General features: G+C 45.0%; 1 protein-coding gene across 3 annotated transcripts in view; it reads left to right on the forward strand.

The window, feature by feature from the left end:
* Positions 1-18,964, forward strand: part of kcnh2b (potassium voltage-gated channel, subfamily H (eag-related), member 2b) — a 242,697-nt gene extending 223,733 nt beyond the window's left edge. For all 3 annotated transcript variants that reach the window (XM_086192184.1, XM_086192186.1, XM_086192185.1), the window contains 10 exons: positions 1,533-1,732; positions 8,005-8,257; positions 9,836-10,029; positions 10,184-10,286; positions 10,455-10,606; positions 10,710-10,854; positions 10,948-11,137; positions 12,387-12,492; positions 12,654-12,755; positions 13,745-18,964. In XM_086192184.1, the coding sequence (XP_086048310.1) occupies positions 1,533-1,732; positions 8,005-8,257; positions 9,836-10,029; positions 10,184-10,286; positions 10,455-10,606; positions 10,710-10,854; positions 10,948-11,137; positions 12,387-12,492; positions 12,654-12,755; positions 13,745-14,167 (1,868 nt within the window). In that variant the 3' untranslated portion in view covers positions 14,168-18,964. The remainder of the gene's footprint in view (positions 1-1,532; positions 1,733-8,004; positions 8,258-9,835; positions 10,030-10,183; positions 10,287-10,454; positions 10,607-10,709; positions 10,855-10,947; positions 11,138-12,386; positions 12,493-12,653; positions 12,756-13,744) is intronic.
* The last annotated feature ends 273 nt before the right edge of the window (positions 18,965-19,237 follow it).

Consider the following 19,237-nt stretch of genomic DNA (forward strand, 5'->3'; position numbering starts at 1 on the left):
GGCAGAAATGATACTTTTGTAACTTGCCACTTAAAGTTACACACAATAATGTTTTTTGTTGGTTTGTTTGTTTATTTTTGCTTTTCTATTTCCCTGGACAAGTTTCAGACATTCAAACCCTACCTTTTTGGATTCAACATTGATCTAATATTAACCTGACATACAGTTGACATGTAATTTCACATTTGAATGGACTGTATTGTGTTGTAAGATGTACTCTCACATGAACTGCAGTCCCTCAGGACCTTTGGCGTTTATTCTATGTGTGTATATTTATGACATTAGCAGGCTAATATATCAATGTTTTTATCTGACAAAATGTTGCTTTATTTGTTGACATGGAATTGTTGGGTCTGTTGTCTTGGAGATGTGTTCTAAATGCAGGTGAGTTGACTCAGAGCACTGAATATATTCAATGAAACAAGTAAAACAATGGATGACCAAGTCACCGCCAGCATCTGCTAGCTTTTCCACCTGTCAATCAATCACCATCACTATACACGTCTGCATCCAACACGGTCGCGCTCAGAGAACGTCTGGGATGTCATGAACAGAACGTATGCTCATCATTTGGCCACTAATGTTAATATTTAGTAAATCGCTGGTTGTTCTGATGCGATTGATTCTGTGTTTTCCTCTGAATATTTGAGGGAATCATTATCTTCCTCCTCATCATCATCATCATCATTCAAAAAGTCTTCTCCGAGGTTGATTTCCCTGATGTCTGCGGAGCGGCTGAGCCATGAAATTAGAGCTTCTCCTCAGCAGACAGTTATTATTCTAAGTTATTACATCCTTATGATGCTGAAGATGTATTGTTTATGATTAGATGCTTCCTATCACTATTCTGTTGCTATCAGGAAGTGTTTCTACGCAGGCTGGAAGAAATAGCAAGATCCTCAATGTGTGTGATTTTCTAAGCTGCAAGAATTCCACTATAATTTCTGGATAGGATATCTGAAGTGTTCTTGATTGCATCTATTGCATAGTGTGTGTGTGTGTGTGTGTGTGTGTGTGTGTGTGTGTGTGTGTGTGTGTGTGTGTGTGTGTGTGTGTGTGTGTAGAGTGGAGTGATTTCCTCTCTTGTGTTTTAGTATATAAATCAGCAGGACGCGTTACACACAGGTTATCCGAGTTTCATCCCTGGTGTTGGTTCCGTCTGCTTGCTCCGTGATGTCAGTTAAAAGACAGAAAAGGTGTTGATTGAAATACTGTAACTTGAACCTGGTTACTTAACCTGAACGTGCATCATTGGTTGCTGTTGTGTTGTCAATAAAGAGTGAGACTTTAAATATCCTGAGAAAATCTCTTGGGGGGGGGGGGGGGGTCATCCGTCAGTACTTGTCAATACAGCTGTTATTACAGTCAGAACCTGCCTATCCATATTGTTTTCTACTTTTTAACCTCAAAACACTTCTTTTATGACTTTTTCAAAACTGAACATTGTTTGAGATGTATTTTTTTCCATTTTGGTTCTTGCACCTAAACATCAGATCTTACGCCCCCCCGTTTCCTCCCTCTCTCCTCACCAGCCCTGATGTACGCCAGCATCTTCGGGAATGTGTCGGCCATCATCCAGCGGCTGTACTCAGGGACGGCCCGCTACCACACCCAGATGCTGAGAGTCAGGGAGTTCATCCGCTTCCACCAGATCCCCAACCCGCTCCGGCAGAGGCTGGAGGAGTATTTCCAGCACGCCTGGTCCTACACCAATGGCATCGACATGAATGCTGTGAGTACCGCTGATCCCCACGCACCAAAATCCAGCGTGTGTACACCAAATCTGATCATGGTATTGCACATGATTGCACACACACACAAAGGCTAGAGGAGTGTTTTGAGCCTGCGTTGTACGTTAATAGGATAATGGGAAGACTTTGTCTCAGCATGCATGGTCCGACACCATCAGAGAAAATAGGAATGATGTGAGTATCAGAAATGATATGCACACACACACACACACACACACACACACACACACACACACACGCAAGCAAACAGACAGACAATGCACAAGCTGAACCCTGAAGGGTAGAATGACACATGGATAACTTATCCAGTCCAGTCTGGATCTGGTGGTTGCTAAAAAGTTGTGTGATGAAAAAATAACACTTTTGGACTTTCAACATTTTTTTTCTACATTCTACCTCACACTTCATATTTCATGCAGTTCTTCATGTTTCCATGTGAACTGAGTGTCGTAGGGCCAGAGGTACATGTCACCCAAAATGGTGCAGTCGTTTAAATAAATCCACAAAACTGAAGCAAAAATTGAAGATTTTATTCCATCTATGAGTAAAACAGTGCAGGGGGCAGGGCAGGCAACCTCATTATTGTGGGGGGGTCGCAACTCAAGCAGGTTTAGAACCACGTACCTCGTGATTCAACTGTGCTGACCAAAAAGACTTAAAAGAGTCTCTTACATTCTTTCTGAGATGCTTGCAACTGCACACACATGCGCACACACACGCATGCGCACACACACATGCACACACACACACACACACACACACACACACACACACACACACACACACTCATGTAAAGTTTAGCCAGCTTGTTGTAAACTTGTTGTATCCTGGACTCTTGTTAGAATAGAGGGCATCAACTCACGAGTCACATCCTCCTAATCTGACTCAGATGTGACGTTGGACACACACACACATGTGCATGCAGCTGTACACACACAATGCAAACATGTCGCACGCTTCAGATTTGCTGACGCCAACTCTCCATGCCTGAGTCAGTGCTTGTCATGGCTGCCGTCGTCCCCAGCACATGGCATGTCATGTGTAGCAGCTGAACTCACTGCTCTTTCAGTAGAGTTCTTATTGAACGACACACTTTCCTGCTTTACTTGGGCTCCGTACATTCAGCACATCATTATTGTCTTTGAAGCCTCACTGAAGCTCAGAGAAACTGAGTCCTAACACAAACACAAAATCCCATTTACATTTCCGTGTATTTCAGTGTCATAATGGAGCCGTTGAACTAGAGAGGAGACTAATCTGTGGAGGATCCATGGGAACGGGTTGTCCTCCATCATCTCATTATCTGGATCTTTTAAAGGCTCAGTGAAGGCAGCCAACTGGATTAGAGAATGTTTACTGTAGTGATTTCTATTGTGTGGAGAAGACTTTCCTGTCTGTCTATCTCCGTTTAATCAGCTGTGACCTCTTATATCCACGGAGATGGAGAGTATAATAAAGTAGCTGTGATGAGGAAAAACAGGATGTTGTGATTACACAGAGGGGAGAGAAAATGACAGTAACTGATTAATTATTTATATCCGTTTCTGATTTAATTAGCTTTGTCTGTGGAGCAGCAGGACACTGAGGGTGTTCTTCAGCTGACCTCTCTCTTTTATACAGGCTCATAGAAAATCTTGGACACATCAGTAACAGTAAGACGAAAAGAATAAAAAAGGTTGCTTCAGCTCAACGTTGTTAGATAAGAGGAATTCACTTCCTTTCAACAAAACCCATCGCAGTAAATCCCCCAAACACATTCCAGTCGATTCAGCAGTTTCCAGGCTTGAAGTTGTGCACAATGAAGCGTGTGCTTATTTTTCATCCCTGTCAAACTCATGACGACAAACTTCATATCGGTCACAAACATTCGTTGCATTAGCGTCACTGCAGCGCTTGCTAGCTGAAAAGTTGTGCACAGTTTCTCTTTTCACACATAAAGCAATGCCAATAATAATAATAATAATGCACTTAACTTGCATTTTACATAAAATAAAGTTAATAAAAGTTTATAGAATTACTTGCACACTCGTGCACACAGGCAATAATTGCAATCCAAAATGATTAAAAATGGCAATTCAGTCAAATCAAGTCAGGTTTATTTGTGTGTCACCAAACCCAACCAAAGTTCTGTCCTGACTCTGTCCAAGTAGAGCAGGTCCAGCACCTCCCTCCTTCAATGAACCTCCACCCAACAATTCTCCATCAGCAGCACATCCTGCAACAGCAGCCACCAGAACCTTCCTTTACCAGCAGGAAGGTGGAGCAGATCCAGGATCAGTGGGGACAGATGTCTGCTTTGACCTGCTAGAGGAAGCAGGTGTAGGGTGAAGAGGACTGGTCCAGGCACAGACCCTTGTGGAACACCATAGCTGACTGTAGTGGTCTCAGAGGAACCATCATTAACTAGTACCAACTGAGATCAACCTAGTAAATATGACCTAAACCAGTTTAGTGTGGTTCCTTTAATACCAGTGACAGGTTCCAGTCTCTGTAGAAGGATATGGTAGTCAATGGTACCAAAGCTGCACTAAGATCTAATCAGACCAGCACAGAGACCAGTCCCTCATCTGGTACCAGTAGGAGGTCACTGGTACCTTTGACTAGTTCTGTTTCTGTGCTAGGATGAACCTGGAACCTGACTGAATCCTCCAATCAGCTGTTGCTGTGGAGAAGTCACAGAGCTGTTTAGCAGCTGCTTTCTCCAGAACCTTGGAGAGAAAAGGAAGATGTGATGTTGGTCTGTAGTTGGTAGAACTTCTGGATCCTGGCTTGTTTTTTGAGGAGGGTTTAATTCCTGCAACTTTGAAGGACTGAGGGACGAAACCAGATACCAGCACCACATTGACCATATCTAAGAGGGAGGGGCTAACGAGGGGAGAGAGTCTTTGAGCAGTTTAGTTGGGATGGGGTCTAGGAGACAGGTGGAGGTTTAGAGGAGGGAATTATTGAACTGAGGTCATGAAGGCTGATGGGAGAAAAACTATCAAAGTGTACGTCTGGTCCTCCAGCAGCCTCTAAGGTTCTGGGTTCTAGGGGCCATGTTGTCAGCTGATGGCAGCAGGAGAAGAAGTTTCTCTCTAATCAGGAGAATTTTGTCATTAAAGAAGTCCATGAACTCTTTGCTGCCCAGGGAAACAGGAATGCTTGGTTCAGTAGAGCTGTGGCTCTCTGTCAGTCTGGCTCCAGGACTGAAGAGGAACCTGGGTTGTTCTTGTGTTCCTCTATTAATGCTGAGTCGTCGGCTGCTCTGGTTCTACCAAGGACTTTCTTCTAGGTTCTAAGGCCATCTTGCCAGACTACATGTGACCCCTCCAGTTTGGAGCAGCACCATCTTCTCTCCAGTTTCTGGTTTCTTGTTGAAGCTGTCAGGTTCCAGAACCGTACCAAGGTGCTTGTTTCCTTGGATTCATAGTTTTCTGTTTTAGTGGGCCAGTAGAGTCCAGAGTTGTTGCTAAGGTGCTGCTGCTCTATGGATAAAATGATCAGTTTGGGAGGGACTAAGGTGGACAACAGTGCCCTCTGTTACAGTGGGACATGACACTGACTTTAGCACCAATGGAACCACTTCCTTAAATCCAGGTGTGGCCTGATCAGACTACTACAAACTACAGTTTTCCTGAGTGGAGTGTAGCTGATCAGTCCAAATTCCAAAGTGATTGATTGGTGGTCTGATAAAAGTGTTCTGTGGAAACACAACCAGATGTTCAGCTTCAGTTCCACATGTTAGGAGGAGGTGGAGGTGTGGTTGTGACAGTGAGAGGGTTCATGGACAGACTGATGGACACCAGTTGAGTCTAGGAGAGAGAGAAATGCAGTACCAGACTGTGGTTATCAACATCCTCATGAATACTGAAGTCTCCTCCAATCATGACTTGATCTGATTTAGAACTAAACTGATAGAAACTCTGAGGATTCAGATCAGAATCCAGAGTCGGACCAGGAGGACGGTCCTCAATCATCACTCAGAGAGGCTGGAGAGTTTCCAGGCTGGAGGAGACAAACTGAGAATCAGGCTTTCAGAAGAATGGAAACTTCTTCTGGTTTGGGATTTATTACGAAACTGGTGTCAACAATGGCAGCAGCGCCACCTCCTGGGCCAGAGCCTGGAGGAATGAGTGTTCATGTGACTGGAGGAGTGCATTCATTTAGTCATCAACTTCACAAGGGAAAGGGAAAGTTAGTAATACTTAATACTAAGTTTAGTTAAAACACGTTTAAGTACTTTTACTTTTTTCCTTTGTTGGCATGAAAAAACCTCTTCTTTCACTCCCGCCTTCTTTATCTGGGCTTTTCATTTTGATCTGATCAAATTTAAAGGTGTGAAAGCTCCACAGGAGCAAATAGCCACCAAGGTCCTCCTGAATATCGGGACTGGGTCTGCTTCCAAGCGGACCGTGGTGCTGTTCACTCCAGGTGAGAGATAAAAGAAAGCGAACCACAAAACGTGCAACAACGTAGATGATTACCCGAGGTAAGGTGGCGAGGAGGGAGAGAGGGGAGGAACTGTTTGTTCATAAACGAGACACAAGTCAACTCAGCATCCTGCTGGAGCTCGTGGTGTATGACACAGAGGTGCTTGAACAAGGACAGCAGCAGGAAGGGGAGGTGCGAGTGGAAAATGAGCGGATTTATAACTGAACATTTAGAATGAAGTGCCAGAACAGTTGAAAATCTCCAGCTGAAATATCCTTCTGTGGTTTGAAGCCACATGGAACAATGAAAGACCGTGTTGCACTGACAACCTCATGAAAGACGTACCTGTGGACTCCCAGCAGCCTCTCTGTTCTGACCACATGACATTTGTTTATAAAGTTTCATGCACTTAAGTGACAGTGTGAAAGCGATGCTGACGAAAGTAAAGGACATGGCTCCACAATGTCCTGTTACCAGAGCCGCGCACTAGGACCCGCCCCTCTAGGGTGTGGTCGTATGTGGCCACCCAGGCTAAGCTAGCTTGGAGCCTGGTCAGCGGGGCACTGCACCATCTTTGTTCTCTTGCATAACTCTGCTACATGAGAGTATCGGATTCCCTACTTCTCTCCTCTATGGAGGGAAGTGAGGAGCTGCTGGTCGCGCAGCTGGAGCTAGCTGTGCATGCTAGCATTAGTGTGTGGATGCTGACATAGTTATCATAGTTACAGTCATTCCTCCCCTCACTTACTCATCTCCATGTTTCCAGATGACTGATGATTTCACAGCAAAACAGAGACAGATAATAAATAATAAAAAGAAAGATGTTATTACCAAATCAGTGGAGTAAAAAAGCAAAGTGGACAAGCAATGAAGCCCGCAGAAACAGCACCTCATCAACCGGCTAGAGATGGGAAGTGAGAAAAGTGCCTGGAGACAAATGATGAAAGAGAGGAATGAATAGTGGCCAGTGGAGAGATGAAGAGGAAACCCAGTGAAGGCTGAAATGAAGAACGAAGCTTGAAACGGGTGAAAGGAAGAGAAATGGAGAGGCAGAAACATAATGTGGGTGGTTTAGGTGCAGTTCTTTTCCATGCAGTCAGCCAGAGAATTACAAGAGAGGCCCGTAGCCTGCTGCTTGAGCGCGCTAGGGCTTCCTAGCTCGCAGTGAACTTATTAAAGTTGCAGAAATTCTTCACATTATTAAGACTCCACAGGCCTGCTGACTCTGTTGCACATGGCCCTCTGAAACACAGTTACGAATCATTTTGCAGTGAAGCTCTAAAAATCGATGCGGAGACCACGTAGAAGTCTGCTGATACTTGTCTTTTACTTAGAGGTTAAAGTCATAAAGGGCTCATTTAAACCATGACCCTCTTGTAGTCACACCCAGTATTCTCATCTTATCAATGTATGGGCAGTTTGGTTTTGTCACGTTGATTCATGGAATGGCACAATAACAGCAAAAGGCTTGAGTCCACTTTTAGGGATGAAGGCGATAAAGACTTTTTCCATCATTCCTTTTAACACATCTGTTACTGATGACATTTATTTGATATAAGTTTTATCTTCTGGGCTTCACACATCAATTAATCACTGTACCCATCCTGATGTGACCTCTCTCTATCGGTTCATTCACTGATTTCTCCCACCTCTTTTCTTTCCTTCTCTTCCCCCTCCTTTCCCAAATGTTGTTTTGTCTTTTGTTTATCATTCCACCTCTTTCTCTTCCTCTCGCATCTTGCACCTTCTTTCTGTTCTCTCTGTCATTTTCTCTCTTTGCCTGTCTCCTCATCTTTCTCTCCTGGCCTCCTCACTCTACTCCCATCCTTCCTTTTCTCAGGTGCTAAAAGGTTTCCCTGAGTGTCTCCAGGCGGATATCTGCCTCCATCTGAACCGGACTTTGCTACAGAACTGTAAAGCTTTTAAAGGCTCCACCAAGGGCTGCCTCCGGGCGTTGGCTATGAAGTTCAAGACCACCCACGCACCCCCAGGTGACACGCTGGTCCACGCCGGGGATGTCCTCACTGCCCTCTACTTCATATCACGGGGATCCATCGAGATATTGAGAGGAGATGTGGTGGTCGCCATCCTGGGTAAAGCGGCTCTCCTGATATCCTGGCACATTTCTTTAGCAGCAGCTGCTCTCCCTGCGGTGGCTTCAGGCCTCTTCCTTGACCTGCTAGACTTTGTTTCTGCTTCACGTCTGAGTTTCTGCTTTGGGGTCTGATTGGATTTTGATGTTTCGGCGCACAAGTCCCAGTCAGGAGAATATGTATTAGCAGGTGGCGCCCTCTGCTGGTGAGCTCCCTGGTTGATGTTATTCTAGTAACAGTTTTAATCAGGGGTGTTCATGTTGATTAAGGAAAAAAAGGACAAAATGTTAGAGGACAGATCTTACACATTAAAATCTCAGCTGGTAAAAGAAGAACATGTTGAAAAATTAAATTAAAATGACAATTACTCATTAATGATATAATATTACCCTAAAAAAAAATATTACAGCAACATCTATGTCATAGGTTTCAGTCAAGGGTAATGGGTTTCAGTATGACTGTGTGTGTGTGTGTGTGTGTGTGTGTGTGTGTCTGTGCTCATAACAAAAGTCAATATATCAGATACTTCAAAGTCAAAGTCTTCATAATGACAAAGTTTTTTTCTTAAAAACAAAAGCAAAGATGAAGGTGTCCGTATATCAGAGATAAATAAACACCCAACAGCCAATCAGATTTGAGAATTCATCCAGCCTGTGGTATAAAGATACTTTATTAAAATAAAAAAAATCCTCTCAGCAGCATTGTTATGTATGATTCAGTTAATAATGGTGAAAATGGCTCCTACCCTCCCTGTGACCCCAAACTAAATCAAAAACTGAAAGAGAACTGGGGTAAAACTGCCAGATGTAATGGGGTGAGAGCAGCATTAAAGGGCAAGAAGAGTCTGAACAGGCTGTAGATGTACAACAACGCTTTGTCATTCTGAATAGAAATCCTGTAGATTTTAACCTAATTATACACACATAAAGCAATCTAATTCACAGATTATTTATAATTATCCCCAGAACAGCAGACCTGACACACACAGCCTGCCAAGAATTAGCTTTATCATATTATTCATCCATTATCGAGACGGTTGATCCTGCACAGGACTGGCGGGGGGCGGAGCCTATCCAGCTATCATCGGGCCATAAATGTGATATTAGATCAAATAACTTACAGTAATTACATTCTATTAAGTAAACATTAATCACTGCGCCCCTCAGGAGACCGGAGACTATCTGAAAGACCTCAGTTCTTTGTAGTCGTACATCATCGTTGCCACCCTGAAGTGACATTGCAGCTCAGTGACACGGAGGTAAAGGATGGCTCGGCTCGTGACTGGCTAATAAACGTTCATTTCAGGCTGAAATAATTTAAAATTGATCTTGTATTTATTGTATCATAGCTCAACCCTATAAATGTGAGGACACCATGGCAACATCACGTTGTCACCACTGCGAATCCTCTTGATTCCAGTGGTTCCAGACTTTAGCTTCTCCGTAGAATACTTGTTGTTTGTAAATGTGTGGCAGCTCTGCCACCTGCGTGTGCAGGATCAGATCGCCGTGACGACACGACACCAAGCTATGAGGTTTTCCATTTCAATGTAGAAATCTTTCTCTTCACTATTCCCAGGGAAGAATGACATCTTCGGCGAGCCTATCAACCTGTACTCCCGACCGGGGAAATCCAACGCTGATGTCAGAGCTCTGACCTACTGCGACCTCCATAAAATTTTCAGAGAAGACGTTCTGGAGGTGCTGGACATGTACCCCGAGTTTGCAGACCACTTCTGGAACAACCTGGAAATTACCTTCAACCTCCGAGACGTGAGTCAGGAAAGATTCCCTGTCAACATCATTAGAGCCAATCCACAGAGGCGCCCGGTCAAACCGTCTGAAGGAAATATTCAAAATTTTAAATGATCTCTAGCACATTCTGAATCATGATAATAACTGCAGGACATTGACTGATTCATTTCAGACCAACATGATCCCAGGCTCTCCCAGCAGTGACGACTCCAAATGTGGAGGATTTAACAAATTACGCAGACGCAAGTTGTCGTTCCGACGACGCACAGAAAAAGGTAACCCGCTTCAACCAAGTGTTTGAATTACGTCACGCGCTGTAATTATAATGCATTAATAAAACTGGATGAATTCACACTCTTATTGGTTTTAAACATCCCTCCTCTGGTAATCCGCCCTATTTGGTCGTGTGATCGCTTTAAACTCTCCTTGACGTCCCTGTGCAGATGATGCTGATGCTGGTGAAGTTAAAAAGTCACACAAGTCTGTCCACCGAAGACAGAGGGAAGCAGCCAGCAGCCAGAAACGGGAAGAGGCAGCCAAAAGGCAGTGGGAGAAACATCGAAACTCAGCGTCGTCCCACTCCAGTGGGGATGAGGTACAACTAGTCATTGAAAATACTTCTTGTGCTCATTGTTTGGTAATTACTACGTAACAGTACATGCAGAAAACGTCCTTCTAATTGTCTGTTGACCTGAAAGGGGGAGGAGTCAGTTGTGACCAGCCTTGCCCCTCCACCTGCCATGCATGAGAATCTGCAGGCTCATGCCCCACCCAGAAACTTCAATGAGAACAGCGAGGGGGATGGAGACCCCAAGACTGGCAACACCTGCAACGCGCTCTCAGGTAAGGTAGAACGGAGCTGCGTCCTCAAAGCCAGGATGGTGCCGTAGACCCCGCCTCCAGCAGAACACTGACACCCTCCGCCCCTTCCCACAGGTGCATTCTCAGGCGTGTCACACATATTTAGTTTCTGGGGGGAGAGTCGGGGAGGTGGTCAGTACCAGGAGGTTCCCAGCTGCAGCCTCGCGTCACCCCCACCCCTCAACACGCCGCTGCACAACCTGAGCCGCCAGCAACGCAACCAGCTGGACACACGCCTGGACCTGCTGCAGAAACAGCTCAACAGGTAGGAAGGACGTGTCATGACGTGTCAGGTGATGATCATGGCCATCAAATCTCACAGTGTGATATCTTTTCAAGTTTGGAAGAATAAACTGATCAGGTTTTGGTGGATGAAGATCAATAGAAGGATGATCCAAATGTGTTTTTAGCCGCACATTCAATCTATAATTCACATGTAACAATACAAAATTCCACACAAACACCAGGTAGGATGAGCAATGATAACATTTTATTTCCAAAAGGTCAACGGTGTCCTTTGATGGGACCTAATAAAGTTCTGATTAAACGCCTTCTGGCCGTGATCCAGTGCCATCTCAGCAAAGTCTTGAGGGAACAATGAGAAGTTCCACGAGCCTGGTTGAATATGGACGTAACCAGAGCGGTCAGCGGAGGGGACGGCCTGTCTTTGGAAGACGCTGGACTCAAGAGATCTAATTTCAACACCAGCTGTCATGAATCTGCTACATCAGACTGTTTTGGAGGTGGTCCTAACTCGGGGTCACCTGAGGTCAGAACCTACATTCAACCAAAGTGAAGATCAACATGATGGCCATCTGGGTGCCTGTTCGTGTTAAGATGGGCACTGACATAAAAAGCCTGAGCCACAGCAGCACCTTCCCTACTTTGTGGCCCAAATGTGTGTTGTGTTGCTGCTGTTTGGCACCTTTTTATTGATCCTTTAAAAAAAAAAAAGAGAGAGAAGCAAGACATTGTGGAAATCCCCTCTAAGGTGCAGCCTGAGACTTTGACTAATCTGCCTATGGAAGGAGACGCTCCTCTGCACCTTTTTCCGTCTGTGCAGGCCTCAGCTGGATGAGAGCTCTTTGTCAGGTCTTGTTGGGCTCACAGGACGTGTGTCAGTGTGCTGCGTTGGAGCTGTGAGGTGGGCTGTGACTCCAGCTGAGTGCTCAGTTTTAATGCATGGCTGACTGGAGGCCTCCACTGGATAGAATGTGTCATCAGTGTGTGAGGGATGTCTGGATGGGGAGATGCAGTGTGTCACCTACCCCAGGGGCCCAAAATATCTGATCATCCTGTATGCTAACGTCTTTGAATTCACAATGAGCCTCATTTAGCAGTGGGAGGAGATCGTAGGCAGGACCCTGCAGACGTCCTGGTGCTCGGCGCTTTGTGTGAATGTTGACCAGTGAAGACTGCAATTAGCTTTTACCGAACAGAGAAAATGAATCAAAGTGTCAGTACAGGCTGTCAGTGCCTCCCCCAGCTGATCGCTCTCCAAATACTCTGTGCAGGTTGGAGAGTCGCATGTCAACAGACATTGGAGCGATCATGCAGCTGCTGCAGAGACAGATGGCCCTGGTTCCCCCTGCCTACAGCGCCGTCTCGTCACCACCTCAGGTAACAACACACGCTAATGAATAGATATGCATTATGTTTGCTGCCATGGGGCACCAAGTGTGCATGGCAGCAGGTGTCTGTCATTCAACAAGTCTTAGAGGCCCCACCAGCAGGAGGCTCTGCAACTGCTGCATTCAGACAAGCTGTTTCCTCCTCCATAGGCCTCACCGTACCCTGGCTCAGGTCCAGGTTCAGATCCAGGAGAGAGACTAGTTCAGCCTGCTACATCTCTGGAGACCAACACTCTGTCCTCCTTATCACAGGTTTAAATACACAACATTTACTTTGGCAACTTCACTTTGCTGCTTTTGACTGTTCAGAGGAATGTTGTGTGGAGCTGATTGAAATCAAAAGAACGCACCAACTTTTGGGGGAATTTTTCTGGCACCCTTCTCTCCTCAGGTACCATTAGGGAGCTGAGACCCACACAGACCGGGTAGCCGCTGGTTAGCATAGCACAGCGAATGTTTAGCTACAGTATATTTACCCTGCTGGTACCTTCATGTGTCCAGACCCTCAGGTAGTTGCAAGCCACTTAATGACACTTGCTCCTTAAAATACATCATTCATTTGAGTTGAAATTCACTAGTCAGGCCTGCCTCGAGTGCCTGGACCTGGATATTTATACCATCTTTGGCTATGAAACCTCCATATTATTTTCAAAACAAAACCTTTCTTGACTAGAATAGCGACGACTATCCTGACACATTTATATTTAATGTCTTTTGACAGATCTATGCTAACCTGCCATTCCGCTATCAGTCCTTGTGCTAAGCTAACTAGCATGCGTCTCAGCTCTCTGATGCAAACACAGAGGAGAGAAGGATCTCTATCTCATTTTTTCAGTATTTTATTTATTATTTTTATATTATTTATTTCTTTACTTGGCCTTTTTGCCAAAAAGTTGATGTATTCCTCTTAAAAGTGAATGTGATTTTAAGTACACAATTAAAGTGACGTATATAATATATACGGAAGTAGTGTTTTATGTCACAAATTATTCAGCAAAAGTCAATTCTAAAATGATATCGTAACAAACTGAACCTCAGTGTCACTCACCTCTATGAAATCCCAATCCTATAAACTACAGTGAGCTAACAACACCTGGAACTCCTGAAGTTCTGATTCACGTGCTGAAATGAACTGTAATGATGACGGTTTTCTTCCCCTGTCACCCCACATTTGAAAATGTTCTTTGTAGATACAAAAAAAATACAAGTGACCTGTTGGCCTCTTGGTCTTTTCATAACAGATCCTGGATTCCCAGGACTTCCAGCAGTTCCCAGTCAAGTCTCTCGACTCTCTACCGACCCAGGACTCACCTCTGATCAGCACCACCCAGGGCCAGCTCTCCCCCTCTGGACTGGACCAACTAGGGCAGCATCTAGAGCTGGAGCTTGGATTAGGAACTGGGGCCACCACAGAACCAGTTGTAGGTTTAGATTTAGGGAGTGGGGCAGGAATGGGGTCACAGTCTGGGATGGGGTCGAGCTCAACAACAGGGTTACAGTTTGGTTCAGGGGCATGTATGGGGGCTGGGGTAGAGCCAGCAGCTGCAGCAGGGGTATGTTCCCTGGATCCTGAAGCCCAAAGGAGGCTGTCTCTCCAAGAACCACACACACCTCTGGACTCACGGACACCACAGAGACACAGCTCGGACCCAGGGGGGAGCTAAGGGAGACGTGAGGGGCGCGGAGAAGGGGCTGGAGGGAGGGATCCATGTCCAGGGGGAAAGAGAGAGAGAGAGAGAGAGAGAGAGAGAGAGAGAGAGAGAGAGAGAGACGTTCTATCCTGAAGTCCCGCCTACTTTCACCAACCATTTCCACCCGTCCTCAGGCTCTCTGGAGCTCAAGAGGCACCAACTGTATCTACCGCCCTGTCCATGTCTCAAATGTCACCTCTGACCTCAAACACAAGGCTAAACCACTCAGAGAAAGTTGCTCTCTTCAGTTCTCTCTTCCATGATTCCTCCCTCGCCACATCAAACATCTGGAGATCTCCGCAACGGTACAACCTTAAACCAAAACCAGAGGAGAGAGGAGCTCTGCCGCAGCATGATGAATCCATCTGGTCTGGGCGTCTCAGTCCCCCGCCGAGGAGGACAGCACCATACACTCAAACGACCCTGTAGAAGAATCCCTTTACTGACGTATCCAGTGTTGGATGGCCGACGAGAGCACGCAGAGACAACAACAGACAGAATAATGAAGAAACAAGTAGCCATTTACGTCTTGCACTGAAAATCCTATTGAGTAAATGATTATTCTATTCTATATGTCAGTGGCGCTTCCGAAACTCACAGACTGGTTGGTAAATTGTTAGTGTTAGCTGGCCTAACAGGAAACCTGCTGTATCGTCAGTCATTGGTTCCCCTGCTCCCAATGTCCTGCGCCAAGAGGCGGAGTTGACACTCCCCCCTTCCCAAGAGCACACTTGACTGGCTGGTTTGCACCTCAGGGGGTGGGAATTGGAGGGTTAAAAGCCATGAATTTTCTTGATGAACATATCAGCTGCCCGACCATGACCATTGTAAAGATTTGCTAGTGAGGGAGGAGCAGATGGCATGCTTCGGCAGTGACAGACAGGTAAACTGGCAAACTTACAGGTTTACCATGAGAGAATATCACCTACAGAACAGCCACCTGATTATCTCAACCAACACACAATCCCAGCTTCCTAATTTCATGAGCTATGACGTTGTAGAGGAACGCAAAGCTGTGTTTGAGGGTTTAACACCATGAAGGGATGAGTCAGCCGTGGGTTCTAGTTTATCATTGTTGAATTTGCTACCTCAGATTTCATTGGTCCATATGTTGTTGTTTTTTCACCCAGCAAACACCCAGAATGCTTTTAACTTGTACATACATGTTTGTCATTTGAAAAATATTCAAGTTTGCCAGTTTACGACCAGCCGAATGCGCCATTATTCTATGTACAGTACAATATGCAAACACTGGCAGGAGGAGACGAGTGAGTGCTGTAATATTATTATTATTATTATTGTGTGTGTGTGTGTGTGTGTGTGTGTGTGTGTGTGTGTGTGTGTGTGTGTGTGTGTGTGTGTGTTCTACATTTAGGTCCAAAGCTTTTAATGTGAGTGTTTGTCTCCATTTTTGGTTCTTCGGTCTCCAGAGCATGGCACATTAGCTTCACACACTGTAGAGGGTCACTGGACCCTCATTATAAGGGCAAATTAGTTTCCTTTGCCCCAAACTGATTTAAGTGACTGTCACTAAAGACTCTGATGAATCTAGGCAGCACAAATAAAACCCTTTACAACTTCAGAGGCCCACCAAGAGCCTTCGGCGCTACGGCACGATGCAGTAGTGCTGCAGCTGTTTCGGAATAAAGCATTTAGTTTTTCCCATCCCTTCCCACAGATATCTGGTGCCAGTTGTGCTGTAGGCGTTGGTGAGAGTATAGCGAGAGATGCCAGCCACCGATGGGTCATTCCAGCTGCTAGGAACTCAGACAAACCCCTCTGATTCAGGATTGATTCGATCAACTACTACGCTGCTCCATCCAGGAGCCAAGCAGTTTATAGCTTTAGGATTGAAAAATGATCCGCCCTCAGGTTTCACCCGGCTCAGTATAGAAATAATATTTGCACTGTCTCGCTGTAAGACACAGATCACCCTCTGACACATCTGCCTGCATCACTCCAGCACTGTAGCACGCCACCAGACGGCAGCCACATGTGCCCCGACGGTAAAATAGTGAATGGTTCCTCAAGGATGCCTGATGGATGAAGACCCACTGAAGGCTTGTGATGAGTGTCAGCCCATTTTTAATTAAATGTCAAGAGAGGGTTTGTCCTTGTGTCGAAAACAATAACTGTAAATCAAAAAAAGGCTTTGGAACATAAGGTTTGGAAATGGAGTGATCACCCTAATTCTAAATCAGCCACTGATGTGATGTATCCTTATCAGAGGAGACGGACTGAGATGCGGCTCAGGGGCCCCCAACTCTTGATGTTAGACCCCGAACACACGTTCACCTCCAGGCGCCTGATGATGTCTGAAACCTGCTGCTCCGCTGACGTCCACACAGGTGTCAACACACCTGGAATATTTGATTCCCATATTTGCACATATAATTGCAAAACAGACCAAAATATGAATGACAATACACTGAGAGAAATGAAGAGCTGGGAGACCAAAGCAGCTTCTCCTGTAACAAAGAGCCTTTATTTCTCAGCGAGCTCGTAATCACAACATCTAAACACTGATGCAAAAGCTACATGTTTAGGCCAAACCTGCTCTGATTCTGTGTCGATGCTGTTCATGCTCCAGCTACAAACTTCCTACACAATAAATGCTTTTTAACTTTTTTCATCAGAGGATGACTAAACATCGAACTGACTCATGAAAAGATTCGCTGGAAATTTCCAAAGTAGTTGAAGCGGAGTTTGCGCCGATGTCCTTGTGCAGGCAGGTTGATTGGGTGCAACAGCTCTGTTAAAGTCTGACTTACAAATTAATCTGAGATAGTTCTCTTCAGTGTGTGCAGTTACACACATTTTTTATCCACTTTGGATTTCTTCAATTAGTCTTCCCTACCACAGAAGGAAAAAGCCGTCCTGTACGGCAGCATGAGGAAGTGAGCCCCGACAGAGGAGGGCCAGCCTGCTCAAGTGCAATAGTCCTTTAAACCGATGAGATCTGTAGCAGCTCCATCATGTCCGTTCATGTTTTAGCACTTTATTTTTTTTTTAAGCAGTGCAGATGTTTAATAAAGACTCAGGAATGTGTCATCAGTGTCATAGGGTTCATTTTTCTTTGTCTGAAAACTCCAAACCAACCAATCAGAAATGAAAAGCGGGAACTGTCAACTCATCCTAAATTCTGGTGTACTTCCCCTTTAATGCAGAATTGTAAAGATTGTATTTTGCTGCTTGCTGGTCTAAGCTGTTTTATTTATTTATTCAGTTGTATGGTTCGTGTCTGTCTGTGGATTATCTCATGAACAGCTCATTTGAAGGAGTTTTTAATGTTTCTTACCAAGTTCTCATGTTGTGTTGTTCGTACTGTGTTATAGGACAGCCACTCGAAATGTTAAGTCAATATTTATGGGTTTAAGTGCTTGGAGAGCAGCGCACATCCCAAACGATTTAAGCTCACCAAACACACGCTTTATGCACATCATGCATGTTCTCAGTTATTGTCAGTGCAGTAATTGGAGCATGTGGCTGAAAGAACGGCACTTTAGCATCCAAACAAAGCAGGAGGCACTGTAACGCATCATCACTGCTGACACCTTCAGCTCGCACATCCTTCAGTTCCTTTGGGATGCACATTTGAGAGAGAGTGAAGGAGGGTGAGCTGTGAGTTGGATCCTCAATCAGTGAGATTTTCGCAGTGATGTGAGCGGTCGTGGAGGGAGGGAAAAGTCGATATATTGAGGTCCCGAGATATAAACTCGTTCCCTCAATTTGAATATTTTGAGACCACAAAATGTACTTCTTCAAAGTAGTTATTTATATTTTTCAAGTCATGTCTTTGGTGATGAATTGATAAATTAAAGAAATTAGTTATGTCTTGCGGCCTCAAAATAAATATATTGAGGAAATCAACGATAACTTGTGCCCTCAAAATAACTCAGTTGTGGGAATAAGTTCTTTCTCGTGGCTGAAAATGATGTGAATTCAATCTGTGCCCACAGTAACACATCTGTGTCGGCCTCTCCAGGGCTCCGTCGTCCTGCGTGTGATCTCATTGTGGACAAAGGTGGGGCTGGTTCTGTAAAAAGCGATTCTAGCTGCTCTGAGATGAGGTAATGCAACATTCCACCATGTTGTGTTGTGTTGCGTCGCATCGCTAGGATCTCTTTTTGCAGCCGTCTGTAGTTCAAATGTCACGGTTGTCCAAAGCTGATGAGCTGGCACAACCAAATCTACTGAGTTGTTTGTCCTCTTCTTACGACTGAACCTAACCTGCTTGTTGCTGCCTGTTATTTATGCTGACATGAATCCATTAGTCTTCACCAGCAGTCTCAGCCTGTGCTCACCAGGCGCCTTCCCCTCCAGTTGCCCACAAACAAGGAAGAGAAGGCTTCAAATGTTTGCTTTGGGTCGTGTGTCAGGTCGACTCCTGACTACAAATCTCCCGTGAGCAGCCACTGAGTCTGGCTGACCTGGACTTCTTTACCAGTGAATCTGCTTTTTTATTTATTTATTTTTTACAGTGCAGTGCTGAGGTACTGATTTCCAGACGTGGGCTCTCCTCGCCATCTCATGTACTGTAGCGAGTGTTTCGTTAGTGTTCAATAACAGTCACCTAGTGGCCTGAACTGTACTTACATTCAGAACTATGACCTCAAATCTAGAATGTGGTTGTTGTTGACTCTTCTTTCTTGACCTTGTATGTGTCGGGTAGACCTTAGTGGAATATTCAGTGCTAGAGAATACATGTATGTAATGCATACTGCATATTAAACCAGTAGAGGGTGCACTTTGAAAACAAACAGACTGGGTTAGCGCATCCACGGGTGGGGGGGCTGGGGACTGGGTGTTGTGCATGGGGGGGCGGGTTTATTAAAGAATATATAGTGAGTCAATCCCCTCCGCATTTGAATAAACACATACGCGTGCACACACACACACACACACACACACACACACACACACACACACACACACACACACACACACACACTCTCTTCTTAATGGCTCTTCCATACAGCTGATCTTTTTTCAGCTCTGTTCAACTTTCTATGAGTTCCGACAGACTTGGGTCCTGCATTTGTA

This window comes from Aulostomus chinensis, chromosome 21, assembly GCF_037954235.1.
Source record: "Aulostomus chinensis isolate RoL2024-O1b breed Wild chromosome 21, RoL_Achi_v1.0, whole genome shotgun sequence".
NCBI lineage: Eukaryota > Metazoa > Chordata > Actinopteri > Syngnathiformes > Aulostomidae > Aulostomus > Aulostomus chinensis.